General features: G+C 38.4%; 1 protein-coding gene across 1 annotated transcript; it reads left to right on the top strand.

Annotated features, from left to right (window-relative positions):
* Positions 1-16,614: 16,614 nt before the first annotated feature.
* Positions 16,615-19,979, top strand: LOC308610321 (UDP-N-acetylglucosamine--peptide N-acetylglucosaminyltransferase 110 kDa subunit-like; the record flags this gene model as incomplete). Its single annotated transcript, XM_081259499.1, has 1 exon — positions 16,615-19,979. The coding sequence occupies one exon, from the start codon at positions 16,615-16,617 to the stop codon at positions 19,753-19,755; it is 3,141 nt and encodes a 1,046-aa protein (XP_081115625.1). The 3' UTR covers positions 19,756-19,979.
* Positions 19,980-20,749: the final 770 nt, after the last annotated feature.

Below are 20,749 nucleotides of genomic sequence, written 5' to 3'. Positions count from 1 at the left end.
AAAAAAAAAAAAAAAAAAATGATAAGTACTTATATTGATCTCTCTTGTACTAGGCACTGTGCTAAGTCACTTACATATTTACTCCTTTAAACTTTCTATCATCCCTGCGGGAAAGTTCTATTTTGCTTCCATTTCTTAGCTAAGACTCTAACCCCCAGGAAAGTGAAGCAACATTTGTAAGTTTTTGTGGATGGTCAGTGATGGGACCAGTACAGGAACATCCAAAGTCTGTGCTTGGAAACAGTGCCCCATGTTGACACTCACATTACAGATGAAAGGAAAGGAACCATGCACTTACCATATAGATTAAGTCTCACATTACAGGTTAAAGGAAAGGAACCATGCACTTACATTATAGATTAATACCCCCATAACAGGTTAAAGGAAAAAGAAACATGTGCTTCCTCAAAAGTTGTAAAGAAAGCATATCCATTTCTTAATATATTTCCCAATTTCTTTTGCTTGTTTTCTGACCTTTGTAGTGCATTTTGCCATGAGGCAAATTTTATTTCTTATATAATTAAATGTATCCTTTTTTCTTTGTATCTGAGAAAGGTATTCCTCATGAATACTTTATTTCATGTCTCCCAGGTTTCTGATACTTTTACAGTTTCATTATTTTTTAACTTTTAACTACTTGCTGTATCTAGAATTTAGTAATGATAGCCATATTTTCCCACTTTTGTTGAATAATTTTTGCTACTGATCCAAAATGTGAATTTTATTTTAAACTCAATTCCCTTATGCTCTTGCATCTAATTTTAAGATGCTTCCTATTCCACTGGTTGTTTTGCCTATCTAAAACAAAATGCTACCTTAGTTATAATGTAATTATAATATAATAAATGTAATTAGTAAACATAATACGACATATAATAAATAGCATATATAAAATAACAAAATATAATTTACCATATAACAAGGTCCAAGGAGAGCAATACTATACAATCACTTGAAATATCCCGCAAAAGATAGTTTATAAAATTCAATATTCATTTGTAATTTAAAAGAAAGAGTAAAATAGGGATTGATGAATGCTTCCAAAATAAGAAGAAATTATATGTCTACAAGAGAAAGAGGTAAATGATAAACTTTAGTAACACTGGCAATAAATGCAGGACAAGATGAGGATGCCTGATATAATGTTAAAGAAAAAGTATTATGTAACATTGTTTTTGCAGCACTGATGAGTTCAGTGAAAAGAGAATCTCATAGAAAAGAGTATCTCGTTCTTCTTAATGTCTGTACACTTGTCCATTGCATGAACATAACAGCTTATTTAGCCACTATGTTACTGATCTGCATCTGGATTTCTAGGTTTTCATGGAGTATTTTATTATGCACAATTGTTTCAAACACTAGGACTTCCTCTTATGTTTATATCTTTTGAAAGAAACAATATCTCCACAGATGATTTATCTGTGCTGGCTGCTAGCTGACTTTGGGTACTTCTCAGTTCTTCCCTTTACCTTCCTTGTCAATATGAAAACGGAAGGCAAGAAGGTCTCCTGTTTAGAGGCTGTCAAGATAGATCTTGGTGATAAAGTCTTGGTGGTAAAGGCTAAAAGTATCAACCCAGAACAAACGTTTTTCCAGCTGTAACTATGTGTGATTCCCTTGGCTTGATTCCGTAGAGGATGTCAGACCAGACTGTAGAATCTGCCGTCAAAGTGCTTCCAGTAGGATGAGCTAAGTCAAGTATGGTGGCATATGTAATTCAAGATAAAATATAATGTCTCCTTTTCTCTCCTAGCAAAACTTGGTGGAGTGAATGTAGAAGTCACTGTATGCTTTGAATTAAAGGAACACAATAAATCTTGTTTTGGAAGGTAAGTATTCTGGTCTCTTTGTGGAGATGAATTGGAAATTGTCTAGAAGAAGGAAAATGAGGTTAACCAAAGTTAAACTCATAAATAATTGAGCATTAATTAGATATCTGTGGTCTATGTTTGTCTTTGATCATAATTTCTCCCAATTTATAGACCTCTTTGATACTTGATGAATCCTTGTCAAAGATGCACTTAACAATGGTTATCACTTGTGTATTAGGTTTGGCCTGGGCCCTGAAGAAACTATCCTAAATTACCAGCTATGATTGTCACTTGATTTCCTCACAGAGAACAATCAGAACTCCTTGTCTTAAGTGGCTTGGAATGTGAAACTAGTTAGTCTCTTAGATATTGTTAGAGGACCCTACAGAGCCCATTGGTGAAAGTTTGGAAAACATGGGGCTTCTTAAAATTGATTCTTGTAGTGCTATAGGAAAGATCACTGAACCAAAAGGATAACGGTGTTTCTGGTTCTGTTGTTAGCATTCTCCATGGAAACACTGCTGAAGCTTCTGGACTCAATTTCCTTCCCCATATGTGAATGTCACTGAAAATATCCAACTCCATTCTATCCCCATATAACTTCAGGAACTAAGCAAAATGAAGACTCAAAATTCATTTCAAATAATGAAATGAATATATAACGTAGAATGGAACTGGGAAAATACCTGGTTTAAATTCTGGAAAGTACCAACTATACAATTCTGGATAAGTTGCTTACTCTTGCTTAGTCTAATTTAATGCCCATCTCACAGGATGTTATGATTAATTTAATATCTTTGTATAACACAGAGTGTTATGTAATTTCTTCTTGTTTTTCTTGAGTAAATACATATCCTTAAGCAACTCACTGTAAACAATAGTTACTTACTTGCTTAAATTACTCTTATCTTCTATTATCACCTGAACTGTGTCCTGCTCAAGTTAATATGTGGAAGTCTTAACCGCCAATACCTCGTAATCTGACTGTATTTGGACATAAGGCCCTTAAATAAGTAACTGAGGTCAAATGAGGTCAAATGGGTGGGCTCTAATTCAATATGACTGGTGTCCTTATAAAAAGAAAATATTAGGACACAGACATGCACAGAGAGAAGACCATGTGAAGACCAAAGGAAAACATGGCATCTACAAACCAAGAAGAGATACCTCAGAAGAAATCAATCCTGTTGACACCTTATCTCAGATTTCTAGCCTCTACACCCGTGAGTGAGTAAATTTCTCTTGTTTAACCTCCTCAGTCTCTGGTACTTTGTCATGGCAGCTCTAGGAAACTAATACAACTTTTTATGGCCTCCTTGTCTCAAGTTGAAAGTTCAATATTTGGCATCATAGCTAAGAAACAAAAATATCATCTACATTCCTTGTTGTAGTCTTTCTTCCCCATTCTCATTGCTAGTAATTTCCATATTTGGGTCTGTTTTCTGTATCTTGTAAACAGAGCATTATGCTCATTTCTTGTCTTACTGCTAATATACAATAAATGTGCAGATACGAAATAGATTTTGGAGGAGTGCAACATATAGTTGGTACATGTGTGATATGTGTGTATTCATATAATTTATACTTTTTCTCTATTTTCTTCCTTTGGTGTGAGCTAAGATTCTCTGCTTTTGTGACTAGCACTCCTGAATACTAATCCCTGAATTTAATTCACCAAAAATTGTCAAAAATAATAATCATATGGGGAAAGAGAGAGTGATAGAGGGAGAAGAACAAACAATCAGGCAAGGGCAGTACTGTGAATTATTAGGCTCTTATTAATAAGATTATTTTAGTCTAGAGGAAATGACCGTAAGTACCATCAGTGAGCCCAGTTGGTCTTTACTGAGTGCTAGACACATCCCTGAGTTCTGTTCTTAGTCTCCAACTGTATGATGACTACTGTCTGGAAGTATTATCTGAACAACTAAAGTCACTTAATGGAAAAGGAATATGTCTTTAGAGAAGCAACAGTAATTTTTCTATCTGATTAAAAAGCAATGTTGACTGTCTGGAAACCTCAGTCATATTTGTAAGCAGAAAAGCATTGGCTATTCAAAGTGGATGACGTAAAGAGATGAGCAGAAACTTTGGCGATAGGTATACCTGGATTTAATTCTCACTTCTACCACTTGGCAGCTGGATAGCCTTAGGCAAGTTTCATACCTCCCTGAAATTCACTTAATTCAGTCTGTAAAATGGCATAATAACTTATTATAGCATCCTTTTAGGAATTTTAAATCAGTTATTGAAATAAAAGTACACACTATATAGACAAGTATGGATTCCTCAATAGGTGTTTGACCTTTCATTTCTCCAGTATCCCACCCCCATCAAATAAAGAAAAATACTTTTTTAAATTTACGAATATTTCATTATTCTAAAGTTAAAGCCATAAAAATAAAAATAATCAAATGGCCTACGATCATACCATTAGAAGAACAAAAGAATAGGTGTTCATGAGAGTTCCAAATTAGAATACAAGTTTTCATTAGGCACCTGTTTATGTATGCTATTCTGCTCTTTAAAATAAATAATTAAATTTGAAAGACTTATTTCCTCACTTTTAAGACTTTATTAGTTTACAAATTACATATCGACCTATGCTAAATATTATACCAACCCATGCTAATGAATTCAGTACAGAAAACGAAAAACACTGCACTCAAGCAAACTACATATATATGTGTGTGTGTGTGTGTGTATATATATATATATATATATATATATATATATATATATATATATATATATTACTTAAATGCATTTATATCCTAGCGTGTCTCATAAAGCATTGTGGTAACTCACCGGAATACAAACAATCAAATATAATGGCAAAAGCACTTAATATAAACAGGGCCAAGGAAACATAGACAGAAGATGAAGAAAAGATGAGGGAAATGTGAACAGGAGGAAGTGTAGTTAATCGAGTTGTATGTTTTGACCTTAAGATTCTCTGTGCGGGGACTTCCCTGGTGGCACAGTGGTTGGGAATCCACCTGCCAGTGCAGGGAACATGGGTTTGAGCCCTGGTCAGGGAAGATCCCACCTGCTGCAGAGCAAATAAGCCTGTGTGCCACAACTACTGAGCCTGTGCTCTAGGGTCCATGAGCCACAACTACTGAAGCCCGTGTGCCACAACTACTGAAGTCCCAGCGCCTAGCCCGTGCTCCACAACAAGAGAAGCCACAGCAATGAGGAGCCCGCACACCACAACGAAGAGTAGCCCCCACTCGCCCCAACTAGAGACAGCCTGTGTGCCACAACAAAGACCCAACACGGCCAAAAATAAATAATAAATAAATTTATTTAAAAAAAAGATTCTCTGTGGATAAAACAACATGTAAATAATTGGTTACAAAGCCACATTATTTGAAGGTGCCAGACTGCATATTAACAGTCTGACACAAAGGGACAGCACAGGAAAACGATTCAAAGATAGAGATTTTTAAATATTTGCAGTTTGAAACCTTTTAGAGCACGTGTAATGAGCTCGACACACATTTCAACACTCAACATGTTAATCACATGTTCAAAGTATGTCTCAAAGTCATTGGAAATAGCTGTTGTCTCTGTCCCTGATATCCAAAACTGATCTGTGATGTGTAAAACTCAGGAGGTATTGATATCCACTTTTTGGCATCTGAACAGGAAACAAAGTTGTTTCGCAGTGATAATAAAGAATGAACTAAATGCAAAAGGATACAAAAGACAAAGTACTGAGGGAATGTATTAACAGAACGAGTCAAACTAAATTCTGGTGAACTGGGGCCTACGATTGTACACACTCCATGGAAATACCCCAGCCTAAATACTGGCATAGGAGGAAGGGTACTGCGAAGCCCATCACAGTATAATCCTTTAAAATGTCCCTTTCAAGGTTGGCTCCACTCAACACTGAGTATAGGAAATCTTCCCATCAGGCAGAAACACTGGCTGCCCAATGATTGACCAAGAAATTAACACACTAATGAATAAATGATGCTAATTTATTTCTATCCCTGACAATGGGAAACAGCATACACTCTGTGTCAATGGTATGTCCTCCTTCCCACTTTTCTAAGTGGTAAATTATGTTTTTCCCTTCATTGCTTTATATCATGTGTGGCAGGCATGATGGGAAATGGCTATCAATGGTTCTGTTATTGATTTCTACCTTCCTTTCACTGTGGCTAAAGAAGATACTTTGTATGATTTCAATTTCTTAAAAATGTATTGGTACTTGTATTGTGGCCTAACATATGGTCTTTCCCGGAGAGTGTTCCATGTGTACTTGAGAAAAAGGTGTATTCTGCTGTTGTTGAGTGGAGTGATCTATATACGCTGTTAGGTTTAGTTGGTTAAATGTGTTATTCAGTCCCCCTACCTCTCTACTGATCTTCTGTCTAGATGTGTTTTCCACTATTGAAAGCAAGGTATTGATCTCCAACTATTATTTTAGAACTATCTATTTCTTCCTTCAATTCTGTCAATGTTTGCTTCACATATTTGGGGGTTGTTTGGTACATATATGTTTATAGGTGTTCTATGTTCTTGATAGATTGAACTTGTTATCAACATATAGTGGCCTCCTTTTCCTCTTGTGATAGTTTTTGATTTAAAGTTTATTTTGTGTGATAGTAACATAGCCATCCCAGATCTATCTTCCTTCCTTCCTTCCTTCCTTTCTTTTTCTGTCTCTCTTTCCTTCTTTTTTGTTACTATTTGCATGGGATATTTTATTCTATGCTTTAACTTTCAAGCAACTTGTGTCTTTTGAAATCAAGTGAGATTTTTGCGGACAGCATATACTTGGATTATGGTTGTTTTTAAAGTCCATTCTGCCAATGTTTATCTTTTCATTGGAGAGCTTAATCCACTTACTTTTTCAAAAATTACTGATGAGGAAGAACTAATTCTGTCTATTTCCTGCTTGTTTTCTGTATGTCTTATGCATTTTTTGCCCCTCATTTACTCCATTACTGACTTCTGTGCTTAGCCGATTTTCTTGTGGTGAACTCTTGATTCCCTTTTCATTTCTTTTTGCATATGGTCTATTGATATTTTCTTTGTGGTTATCAAGAAGATGACATTTACCATTCTAAAGTTAAAACAATATAATTTCAATTGAAACCAACTTCAGTAGCACACAGAAACTCTGTTCCTCTACAGTTCTGTTCCTCCTCTTTACATTATTATTGTCACAAATTACACCTTTTTACTTTGTGAGCCCAATAACATGGATTTATGATTATTTTATACATTTGTTTTTTCAATCATGTAAGAAATAAAAAGTAGAGCTACAAGCCAATAACACAATACTGGCTTTAGTACTTGCCCATGTATTTATCTTTACTGGAGATTTCTATTTCTTTCTACAGCTTCGAGATGCTGTCTAGTGTCCTTTCATTTCAACCTGAAGGTTCAATTTAGCATTTCTCATAGGGCAGTGGTAGGAAGTTGTAAAATAAATGCCCTCAGCCTTTGTTCATCTGGGAATGCGTTAATTTCTCCCTACGTTTTGAAACCAGTTTGGCCAAATATAGAATTCTTGGTGGACAATTTTTTTTCTTTCAGCACTTTAAATATGGCTGGCCTCTTGCTTCCGTAGTTTCATAGAGGAAATTAGCTCTAATCTTTTTGAGGATCCCTGCTTTGTAACAAATTTCTTTTTTCTTTCTCCTTTGGGAGAAAAGATTCTTTCTGTGTCATTTGGCTTCTGAGAGTTTGATTATACTGGTTTTTGCTGTGGGGTTCTTTGAGTTTCTCTTAGTCCTGAAATCAGCCAAAGATTTATAGCAACCAAACACATACTGAACCAGGGAAGAGGCAATTTGAAAATGGCAGGAAAGCTTTGTGGCATTTTTACTTGCCCTTGCCCCATCCACTGTTAGTGTAGTGATGGTCTTAAAGTGGTGGAGTCTTAATGCAGTGATAGTCTTAAAGTAACAGCAGACCATTCCTAGAATGGGACCCTCAATCCTGCTTCAGGAGGGAGCAGAAGAGACCGTACTCTCAGATTATTATGTGTATCTGTTCTAACCTGTCTGGGAGCTACCTGAAGGACTGACACAAGATGCTTATCTCTGTCTTAGCTAACTTGGAACACAGTCTGGAAAAGCAGCGGTCAATGCTCAAAAAAGTGCAAGTTGAACTAACAAAGCACAGATGGCTGGTGCAGAAGACTGTGCATTGAAATACAGTAGACCACAGAAGATGCAGGAGCCAAAGTTGGGGGAGATTCTTTGGGAAATTAGAACCTACAAAAAGTACACATGTGTCCAGAGAAATTAGGAAAGCCACATGCATACTCGAGATAAGATGCATGTTCTGAAAACACCAGAGGAGTCTCTAAGCTTTTACCATGGGCTGAGCCCTGAACTCAATGCAGGTCAGCTAAATGTTGAAGGAGTGATCCAGCAATCTGCACAATGGGCAGAGGTGTGTGGTTTTGGGTGTGCATGTGGATGTGCTTGTGTGTATTTATTTTTGTTTGTTTTAGGTGCAGGAATTCAAGGAAATCTCTGTCAAAACATTAGCTAAACATGAACTAAAGGAACAGAGACTTCGGTGCATACATACGATAAGGAAAACAGTCATTGCAAAAATAGTTTGGAAAGGTCCCTAAACAAACAGACTACTACAGCCTCCAACAATCAAAAGCCCAGGAAACCCTGGGAAAGTGGGAGAATCTGATTTCCATAGATACCACATTATAATATTTGAAAGACAAATTTTCAACCAAAAAAATCACAAGGTATACAAAGACATGGAAAAGTATGGTCCATTTAAGAAAACAAATTAATTGATGAAACCATCCCTAATGAAGCCCAGACATTTCTCCACTGCATATTCTTGCCTCCTTTGTCATAGATTCATTGACCATAAGTGCATGGGTTTCTTTCTGGGCTCTCTATTCTGTTCCAGTGATCGATGTTTTTGTGCCAGTACCATGCTGTTTTGATTACTGTAGGTTTGTAGCATAGTCTGAAGCCAGGGAGCATGATTCCTCCAGTTGTGTTCTTCTTTCTCAAGACTGTTTTAGCTATTCAGGACCTTTTGTGTTTCCATACAAACTTTAAAATTATTTGTTCTAGGTCTGTGGAAAATTCCCTTGATATGTTGATACAGACTGCATTGAATCCATTGATTTCCTTGGGTATGATAGTCACTTTAACAATATTAATTCTTCCAATCCGTGACCATGGTATATCTTTCCAGCTGTTTGTGTCATCTTTAATTTCTTGTATCAGTGTCATATAGTTCCCTGGGTACAGGTCTTTTACCTCCTTAGGCAGATTTATTCTTCTGTATTTTATTCTTTTTTACGCAATTGTAAATGGGATTGTTTCCTTAATTTCTCTTTCTGATAGTTCACTGTTAGTGTATAGAAATACAGTAGATTTCTAGATATAAATTCTGTATCCTACAAATTTACCAAGTTCATTTTTGAGCTCTAATAATTTTTGGATGGTGTCTTTCAGATTTTCTATGGATCATGCCATCTGCAAACAGTGACAGTTTTACTTTTTCCTCTCCATTTTGGAGTCCTTTTATTTATTGACTTTTCTTGTCTGATTGCTGTGGCTAGGACTTCCAAAAGTACCTTCAATAAAAGTGGTGAGAGTGGGCATCCTTGTCTTGTTCCTGATCTTAGGGGAAATGCTTTCAGCTTTTCACCATTGAGTATGTTAGCTATGAGCTTGTCGTATATGGCCTTTATTATGTTGAGGTATGTGTTCCCTCTATGCCCACTTTCTGGAGAGTTTTTACCATGAATGGATATTGAATTTTTTTCAAAAGCTTTTTTTTCATCTATTGAGATAATCATATGGTTTTTAGTCTTCAATTTGTTACTGTGATGATAAGAGACCTAAGAGAGCTACAGAGGCTAAGTGACCTATCCTTCCCTGAATGGGTAGGTATCCTTGTTCTGCCTTCTAATTGAGTTAGTATCTGAGTAAAGAACTGCCAGGTGTCATTTAGTTCACAATACACTGTTGTGGCAATATAGAAATGAATTTGTCTAAATCATTTGGCTTTTCTAAATTATAGTAAATGAATATACTGAATGAATACTTCAACTTAAGGAAATGCTCTTAAAGATATATTAATGTAGGCACTTCAGCGGAGAATTGAAAACAAAACAAATAATTCAGGTAAAATTAAAGTACACTCAGTTGTATCCAGTTTCCTCTTGTAAATCTCTCTTTTTCATTTGAGTGGACAGTCACTGGAGAATATCTGACTTGGGGCTAAGGAAATCTAAGCCTTCTTGGCCACACTGTATTCTCTTATGTCGTTTAATAAAGACACCAGTTGGGTTGCTGAAAAAATAGTGGGAAAAATCAATGCCTCACATCCAAAGGGCAGCTCTTGAAAATATGTGGATTGTTGTAGTCATTTTGCTCTTCTGGCCTCAGAAGTTCTAATCTTAACCTTAGCCCCTCATGCAGAGAGACTTTTTAAACCAATTCGCACATTACTCATTATGTGACTGTTGAATAAGAGAAACCCAGCTCTTTTCCTGTGCTTTCAAGCAGTTATCTTCTTCAAAACTTTGTTTGGATTGTTATACCTTAATCTTGCCTGGCAAGGGACTTATGGGAAGGTTGTTATTGTTTGAAAGTTTGGTGCCAGTATCTGCAAAGAAAGAAGAAAGTAAAGAAGGAAAGGTGTGTTTATCAAACATCCCAATAGTGAAGGTGTGTGAAAGCAACTTTTGAAAAAGTGAATCTGTCAGAGTTCAGCCGTATTATTACATTTTATTTTATTCATTGAACATAAATAATTATCAGTGAATCCTTTCTAGATTTTCTAGTTTCCCAAAGTTCCCTGTATTCACATTCTAAGGTGAAAAATGGTATTTTAAGTCACTGCTCTCCACCTTATATTATTTATAATCACTCCTCATGACCTCTTCCTTCAAAGAAACGTGATCCTGAGAAGTGTCCTTTGTTTGTCTTTGTGGAATAAGTGATGGGGATGCATCCTGGAGACCTGTGAGATGTTTAAATTGTGGCCTAATGAAACTAGGATGGAGAGTTCTGGAAAGATCTGGAAAGATGGCTGGTAGAGTGTGGCCAGATGTGGGAGAAGAGACACGTACCGAGAGAGGGAGAGGAAATTTTCAGAGGGAGACAATTAAACAAATAATTCAAAAAGTTTTGTTGTGTGGTGTGGGATGCAAGCCTTTCTCTCCCCCTTTCCTTCACAATCTCTTTGTTAAAGACTGTGTTTTTCATTAGTTTTACTAAGATAGGATTTGCCGTTTTGTTTGGATACTGAGAATGGACCCATGGAAACAGTTACATTTGGGTTATCTCTGACTATCTTTAATGAAGAACATAAATATTGGCCACACTATCTATGCACATGCTATCACCATGCCTTTTTTGTTCTCTGTTCATATATCTAAGTCCTCTTCTTTGAGGTCAATCTCAAATCTCATCTGAAATGTACATTTATTGATAGATTCAAGCCATAATGAACTGTCCCTTCTTTGTGCTCCTTAGGCTCTGATTATTTATAAAAACTCATTTTTGAACTTAGACCCTGTCCAATATGATATATTACTTATTTCATCAGCATATGTTATATCCTCAACACAGTTATAAGCTTTTGTGGGGCTGGGATCATACATTCTGTAATTTTTCTCAGTACTTACACTTACTTTGATAGAAAGCGCATTCATTCATCTAAACATCATTTATTGAGTGTTAATTAAATGTCTCAACTCAGTCAATATTGTTTGAGTGAATGCATGCATGAATGAGGGAGTATGCAATAGGTAGCCTAATGTACCGCCCGATGTGAAAAAACCAAAAGCATAAACACAAAAGCAAGCCGAAAAGTGGCCCAGGACTTTCTGTAAAATATCCTGCTTTTGTTGGATGAGGCCATGAAAATCAAGATGCTCCTGAAAGGTCTTAAGAGCTGACCAAGAATAGTAAACAATTGAAATTCTCTCAGGCTTATTCAACCCTATCACTGGACACATTTATACCTCTCAGGAATGTTATTAAAAGAAGAGATTAATAAAGCTTTTATAGATGAGTTGATAAATCTCTAAACATTTAAATCTTCATTTCCTCCTAGGTTTCTCTAGTTTGGGTTTCCAAAAGATTTCAAGAAACCACAGGATAATTAAAAAATTAGACATTATCTTTCTTACCTTCATGTTTTTTGATGGTAAACACATTTTATTTTCTCCATAGTGCTGCCCAATTTCCACCAGTACAGTTCTTAAGTGAATTTTGCTCTGGATGGTGGGATATATAAGATGTAAATGAATTGTTTGTATATGTTTTAGAATTCTTCTAAAGGGCCTGGCCATGGAAATGCATTGAATCTTACTTAAATAAGTAAAGGAACTTCCTCAGAATTATTATTTTATTCTGGTTAGGATACTCTCTGCCCTGGTTTGTTAAAATTTCCCTCTAGAGTGGTTTTAATTTTGTTTCTGATAGGGTCCTAGGATTTATTGCCACACCCATCCTGCATCTGGTTTTCTTTGAATTCCTCTCCTTGCAGTTTCTGATTCATACAGGGCCTTACAGGTTAGTGACAACCTGGCCATCACAACTCTGGGAAGGACAGGCCTACTTTTCAGAGGTGCTGATGTTTTCTGTACCTGAAGGTTTTCAAGAGATATCAATCTTCCTCACCACCTCCCTTGGCCCTCTTAATGGACTAAGCAGTTCCTCATGAAAGTTCTGTAGGATATCTGTACTAACTTCTCCATATTGTTCCATCCTGAGTCTAAATTCCTGGCCTCAAGGTAATGTTAGATTTCTAGCTCCAGCCCCTATGTACATAAGGCCTCTACTAAGGAACAGAACGCATACACATCAGTCTGCTCTTATTTCTCTGGATTTGATTTCTCTGTTACTTTCTGAAACATGCAGGTGCTCCTTTCTTTCTTTTAATCTCAGCTATGTGCTTTTAACATTTTCAAAACTGACCCAGAATTTACATGTGTCTCCAGTAAGAGTACATTAAATTGAGCTTAGTCTGCTCTTCTACTGGCATATTTGAGATCCAAATAATTTGCTACTTAACTGGATTCAGTTACCTGTATATTTCAGGCACCTAAAACTCACCATGTTCCAAATTTCCCCCTTTATAGTTAGTAATTTTCTTGGGAATCTGGATAACATTAGATGGAATAAAGTTAGTGAGTGGCCCAGGATTGCCTGAAATTTTGTTTGTCAGAGTGGCCAGGGAAAGTTAAGCAAAGAAGCAAACCAAATGAAAAACAGAATCACATTATTATGGCTGAGACAAGATTCCATGCAGAACTCTCTGTAGAGCTGGGTTGGGTCATAACTTATGCCAGAGCTCTAGGTGTGGTTGACACCATCTCATGCCAAGCTCTCAGTTCTGGGCTAATGTCATCTCTGGTCCACTCTATGGAGTGGAAACTTTGGAGGAATGGCCAATGTGTTCCACAGTGTAGGAAGAGGGAAATTGTGAACGTTACTTTCTAAATTGTGGAGGAACTAACCACTGTAAATGTGCCTTGAACTATGGTGTTTAATTTGACCAGTCAGATCAATGACTTTCCCCTTGAATGAAATGCTGCTACGTATATGAGCAGAAAAACAAAACTGGTATAAGGAATAGATAGCTAGTGGGAAGCAGCCGCATAGCCCAGGAAGATCAGCTCTGTGCTTTGTGACCACCTAGAGGGGTGACATAGGGCGGGTGGGAGGGAGGGAGTTGCAAGAGGGAAGAGATATGGGGACATATGTATATGTATAACTGATTTACTTTGTTAGAAAGTGGAAACTAACACACCATTGTAAAGCAATTATACTCCAATGAAGATGTTTAAAAAAAAACTAGTGTAAGGAGCTGGAGAGACTGGGAGTCTTATTTTCCCAGCAATTAACTTTTCCTCGACCATGACCTTCCTTTTGAGTCTCCTAGACCTTGGGCATGATAGCAACCCCTTGGGTTGGGTGATGGCAACCCCATCTTCACTAGAACCTCTATAGTTAACTTTGATTTTTCCCACTCCGTCTATCCATCCCATGTATGCAGTCAGACATTTGATCTTGGACTTTTACTGACAAAATATCCTTGAATATAACCATTTCTTTTCACTGCCACTGCTACTGCTTTTGTCACTGCCTTAACTAGAGCTTTAACTTTAAGTTCTTTATATAAATATCTAAATATCTATATATAAATAAAATATACAAATAAATAAAATGTAATATTAATTTTGATGATTTAAAAGTCTTTTCTTGATAAAGACTTTTCCTGATAAATATACACAATATCTTATATAAATATTTGTGTATTATCTGTTCTTTTCTTAGAATTTTAGTCATATGATTCTATCTCTTGGTATGTCTAGAACTTTTTGATTGAATGCTGACTATTTTATTTGGCTTTTAAAATTTTTCTCAGTGGAAATGTTGTTTTGCTTCAAAATATTTTACTCTACCTGGAAGTAGCAAATCTTCAAATTACAATTTGTTAAATGCTTTGAAATATCAATACTATAGGTGTCACAAAATCTAGAAAAATGACATTTGAAAATTAACTACTGCCAGATGTGTCTCTATAAAACTTTTTCCCCACTCTTGTAGCTATATATTCTTTAACTGCCTCCTGTTTTAGAAATAAAATTTTAAGAAATAAACTTTGTAGTTTATAGACATAGATTTCTTTTCACATGGTTGATTAGAGTTTGCTTTTAGTTATTAATAGTTTAGAAAAGTTTATTTCAGCATCACAATTTATTATTGATAATGTCGCATTAATGTTCATTGTTAACTTTGAGAAAACCTCTATGGATTACTTCCTCATAAATATTTACTATTATAAATGCATTACTGATTTCAGTACTGCTATAGGTTTGTGCATTACAGGAATTCTGATAAAATACTCATTCACACCATTCCATTACACACATTATTGATGGGGTATATTCTTTTATTTCTTTCTTTATTTATTTTTGACTGTGTTGTGTCTTCGTTGCTGTGCGCAGGCTTTCTCTAGTTGCAGCGACTGGGGGATACTCTTTGTTGCGGTGTGCAGGCTTCTTATTGTGGTGGCTTCTCTTGTTGCAAAGCACAGGCTCTAGGCACACAAGCTTCAGTAGTTGTGGCTCGCAGGCTCAGTAGTTGTGGCTCACGGGCTCTAGAGCGAAGGCCCCATAGTCGTGGCACACGGTCTTAGTTGTTCCGCGGCATGTGGGATCTTCCCGGACCAGGGCTCGAACCCGTGTCCCCTGCATTGGCAGGTGACTTCCTAACCACTGTGCCATCAGGGAAGCCCCTGGAGTATATTGGGTTTTTTTTTTTTTTTGCGGTATGCTGGCCTCTCACTGTTGTGGCCTCTCCCCGTTGTGGGGCACAGGCTCCGGACATGCAGGCTCAGTGGCCATGGCTCACGGGCCTAGCTGCTACGTGGCATATGGGATCTTCCCGGACTGGGGCACGAACCCGTGTCCCCTGCATCGGCAGGCAGACTCTCAACCACTGCACCACCAGGGAAGCCCTGGGGTATATTCTTGACAGAAGGAAATTTCCGTTTTGACTAAGCATTGAAGAAAACTGAATCTTTGACTTATCCTTCACATGCCTGATGATTGAAATAATTTTCCACAGAATAACTTCTGGTTTTATACTTTTCAGTTCTTTTTTTCTTCTTCAAACGCACATGCTTTGAGAGCTGTGAAGTGCAAGACATGGCTATATTGTAAGGTGGTTTTTGTCCTTACGCTTCTGTGTCTTGTGCTAGTTAAGTCAGTAGAGTAGTCAGTAAGAGTACTGGAAGTTATTCCTGTAATGGGATATTATATAGTCAGTTACATATGGTGGTGTCTGAAAATCACATAATAGCCTCACTTAAAACATCTCCTTAGCCAGATTTCAAGAAAGCCTGTGACCAATCCAATATGATCCAACATAGCAGAATATGATAGAAGGAAAATTGACAAAGAAATAGACGCTGGACTTACCTGATGGAAATAAAAATATCTCACTTTTGACAATTTTGCAAAAACCTATAATGACATGAACTAATTTCTAGGGTTCTTCGTAGGACCTAAAAAGGAACCCATAGAGTTGTGGAACAACGATAGAAGCTACTGTGATGAGAAGCCCGGACACCGCAACAAAGAGTAGCCCCCACTCGCCGCAACTAGAGAAAGCCTGCACGCAGCACTGAAGACCCAACGCAGCCAAGATAAAAATAAATAAATAAATAAAAATAAATTTATCTTTTAAAAAGTGATACTCAGGTTTGAGGCATGAGAAATTTGATGAGGAGAAATTAGCTCATGTTTGCAGAACTTTTAAAATATCAAACTCAGTCTCTAAGATTTTAGCATTCTATACAACATCGGTTACTTATTAGTGGTTTGGGAAGGCCAATTTAAAATTTTCTCATCTTACTGTATTGAAATTCACGGCCCTAATGTTCTCCACGTTGACTATATGAATAATGAAGAAAAGTCAATCATGTATTTCATTTCCAACTGGACAGAAAACAATATTTTGAAAAGTGTTTGGCCTACTGACTTTTGATTTCTTCTAAGGCAAATGGATAGGTAATTTTTATTCCCTGATTAGGAGAAAAATGGGGGAAGAGGGCAGGGTTAAGAATTAAGATTTCAAGAGCATGAGAGGTAGATGGCCAACCATAGTTCCTAAGGTTCGGTGCCTGTAACTGTTGCCGCTGCTTAAGCGTGCCAAAGCAGTGGTACGGCTGCTGCGCTCGTGTTTGCTACCACTAGAAACATTCTTGCCAGTAGTGGCGGCAGCGGGACTCAATTACTCCCTTTTTTCACTCTCTCCAGAAGCTCCAGATGGCGTCTTCCGTGGGCAACGTGGCCGACAGCACAGAACCAACGAAACGTATGCTTTCATTCCAAGGGTTAGCTGAGCTGGCACATCGAGAATATCAGGCAGGAGATTTTGAGACAGCTGAGAGACACTGCATGCAGCTCTGGAGACAAGAGCCAGGCAATACTGGTGTACTTTTATTACTTTCATCTATACACTTCCAGTGTCGAAGGCTGGACAGATCTGCCCACTTTAGTACTCTGGCAATTAAACAGAACCCTCTTCTGGCAGAAGCCTATTCGAATTTGGGGAATGTGTACAAGGAAAGAGGGCAGTTGCAGGAAGCAACTGAGCATTACCGGCATGCATTGTGTCTCAAACCAGATTTCATCGATGGTTATATTAACCTGGCAGCCGCTTTGATAGCAGCAGGAGACATGGAAGGAGCAGTACAAGCTTACGTCTCTGCTCTTCAGTACAATCCTTCTTTGTACTGTGTTCGCAGTGACCTGGGGAACCTGCTCAAAGCCCTGGGTGGCTTAGAAGAAGCCAAGGCATGTTATTTGAAAGCAATTGAGATGCAACCGAACTTTGCAGTAGCTTGGAGTAATCTTGGCTGTGTTTTCAATGCACAAGGGGAGATTTGGCTTGCAATTCATCACTTTGAAAAGGCTGTCACCCTTGACCCCAATTTTCTGGATGCTTATATCAATTTAGGAAATGTCTTCAATGAGGCACGGATTTTTGACAGAGCTGTGGCAGCTTACCTTCGTGCCCTAAGCTTGAGTCCAAATCATGCAGTGGTACATGGCAACCTGGCTTGTGTATACTATGAGCAAGGCCTGATGGATCTCGCAATAGACACCTACAGGCGAGCTATTGAATTGCAACCACATTTCCCTGATGCTTACTGCAACTTAGCCAACGCTCTCAAAGAGAAGGGCAGTGTTGCTGAAGCAGAAGATTGTTATCGTACAGCTCTCCGGCTGTGTCCCACCCATGCAGACTCTCTGAATAACCTAGCCAATATCAAAGGAGAACAGGGAAACAGTGAAGACGCGGTTCACTTGTATCGTAAAGCATTAGAGCTCTGCCCAGACTTTGCTGATGCCCATTCAAATTTAGCAAGTGTATTGAAGCAGCAGGGAAAACTGCACGAAGCTCTGATGCATTATAAGGAGGCTATTCGAATCAGTCCTACCTTTGCTGATGCGTACTGTAATATGGGAAACACTCTATGGGAGATGCAGGATGTTCAGGGAGCCTTAGAGTGTTATACTCGTGCCGTGCAGATCAACCCTGCATTTGCGGATGCCCACAGCAATCTGGCTTCCATTCACCAGGATTCAGGGAATATTCCAGAAGCAATTGCTTCTTATCGCACTGTTCTGAAGCTTCAACCTGATTTTCCTGACGCTTATTGTAATTTGGCTCATTGCCTGCAGGTTGTCTGTAATTGGACAGACTATGATGAGCGAATGAAGAAGTTGGTCAGCATTGTGGCTGACCAGTTGGAGAAGAATAGGTTGCCTTCTGTGCAGCCTCATCATAGTATGCTCTATCCTCTTCCTCATGGCTTCAGGAAGGCTATTGCTGAGAGGCATGGGAACCTCTGCTTGGCTAATATAAGTGCCCTTCATAAACCACCGTATGAACATATAACAGACTTGAAGCTCAGTGATGGTCGACTGCGTGTAGGATACGTGAGTTCTGACTTTGGGAACCATCCTACTTCTCACCTTATGCAGTCTATTCCAGGCATGCACAGTCCTGATAAATTTGAGATATTCTGTTATGCCCTGAGCCCACATGATGGCACAAACTTCCGAGCGAAGGTGATGGCAGAAGCCAATCATTTCACTGATCTTTCTCAGATTCCATGCAATGGGAAAGCAGCTGATCGCATCCATCAAGATGGTATACACATCCTTGTAAATATGAATGGTTATACCAGGGGTGCTCGAAATGAACTCTTTGCTCTCAGGCCAGCTCCTATTCAGGCAATGTGGCTGGGGTACCCTGGGACTAGTGGCGTGCTTTTCATGGATTATATCATCACTGATCAGGAAACGTCACCTGCTGAAGTTGCTGAGCAGTATTCTGAGAAACTGGCTTATATGCCCCATACGTTCTTTATTGGTGATCATGCTAATATGTTCCCTCACCTGAAGAAAAAAGCCGTCATCGATTTTAAGTCCAATGGGCACATTTATGACAATCGGATTGTGCTGAGTGGCATCGACCTCCAAGCATTTCTTGATAGTCTATCAGATGTGCAAATAGTCAAGATGAAATGTCCTGATGGAGAAGACAACGCAGACAGCAGTAATACAGCTCTTAATATGCCTGTCATTCCTATGAATACTGTTGCAGAAGCAGTTATTGAAATGATTAACAGAGGACAAATTCAGATTACAATGAATGGATTCAGTATTAGCAATGGCCTGGCAATTACCCTGATCAACAATAAGGCTGCCACTGGAGAGGAGGTTCCCCGTACCATTATTGTAACCACACGTTCTCAGTACGGGTTACCGGAAGATGCCATTGTGTACTGTAACTTTAATCAGTTATACAAAATTGACCCATCTACTTTGCAGATGTGGGCAAATATTCTGAAGCGTGTTCCCAATAGTGTACTGTGGCTGTTGCGTTTTCCAGCAGCAGGAGAAGCTAATATTCAACAGTACGCACAAAATATGGGCCTTCCCCCAAACCGTATCATTTTTTCACCTGTTGCTCCTAAAGAGGAACATGTTCGGAGAGGCCAGCTGGCTGATGTCTGCTTGGACACTCCACTCTGTAATGGCCACACCACAGGGATGGATGTCCTTTGGGCAGGGACCCCCATGGTGACTATGCCAGGAGAGACTCTTGCTTCCCGAGTTGCAGGTTCCCAGCTCACTTGTTTAGGCTGTCTTGAGCTGATTGCTAAAAATCGGCAAGAATATGAAGAGATAGCTGTGAAACTGGGAACTGATCTCGAATACCTGAAGAAAATTCGTGGCAAAGTCTGGAAGCAGAGAACATCTAGCCCTCTGTTCAACACCAAACAATATACAATGGAACTAGAGCGGCTCTACCTACAGATGTGGGAGCATTATGCAGCTGGCAACAAACCTGATCACATGATTAAGCCGGTTGAAGTCACTGAGTCGGCCTAAATAATGACTGTGTGCCCAGGAGAATTACCCCTGTAGCTGAGCCTCAACCTTCTGGGGGAAAGGGAACTACTTTTTCAATATCATGGTGCAGATGGGTGACAGACAATGATAAGAAATAGCACAGCCAGACTTGCTTCCTGCATGATCACGATAGGGAGAAACCCAAGAGATGCGAAACTGCTGTTCCACAAGGAGTCTCCATCGAATTTTGCAGCAGCCAGGTGTCTGGAAGGTCTGGAAGGTGAGTCTGGAAGGTAAGTCTGGAAGGTCTGATCTCCCTTGGTCTTCCAGGGGATGGATGGTTAATGTGGAAGGGAGATAGAGATTGCCCGGCCGTTTTGTGATTATCACGGATTGATTGAGTCTTCTGAATTAATTTTTTTCTTTATATTTTGGGTATTGGAGCTTTTAAAAATGTTTGGTTTCAGGTATTTTTATTCATGTGAAGTGTATATGATTCTCTTGAGATAAGGTTTTAAGCTAAAATATTCCTTGTTTTAGTTTCTGAACTCTACCGATAAATGGGGACTTTGCTGGTGTAGTCTTTTTATAGGTTTTATAAACCACTTGAGCCTCTATCAGTCACTTTAGTGTCTGACATAACGTTTGGAACTCTCAGTGCTTTGTTGGTCTGTAGATGATGGCTTCAATTCTTTTTCTGGTCCATTTCCTTCTTCCCTTCCCCCCACTTTAAAAATTCTCCTGTAACTTGGCTAACAAAATACCAAGTGTGATTCAAAACCTCCCAGAGTGTTTCTCTTCAACACATCATCTGGTGCCAAATGAAGATTGTTAGGAGTGCTTATTAATTATGAAGGGCACAGTTGTGGTACTGTCACTGACGATAATAATAATGGATTTTTGGCCTAGAGTTTTGACCTATTTCACCAGTGTTTTACCATTGACTGCCCCTCTATGCTGCTTCCAAAAGTGAGAGTGTGTGATAAGATTTTTACTTTCATTTCTAAAGTTTGTTTTTTTTAGGTGAGTCCTG

This window comes from Mesoplodon bidens (assembly GCF_964165515.1).
Source record: "Mesoplodon bidens genome assembly, contig: HAP1_SCAFFOLD_197, whole genome shotgun sequence".
Classification (NCBI taxonomy): Eukaryota; Metazoa; Chordata; class Mammalia; order Artiodactyla; family Ziphiidae; genus Mesoplodon; species Mesoplodon bidens.
The sequence above is the reverse complement of the archived record's forward strand: the minus strand, read 5'-3'. Positions and strand labels throughout refer to the sequence as shown.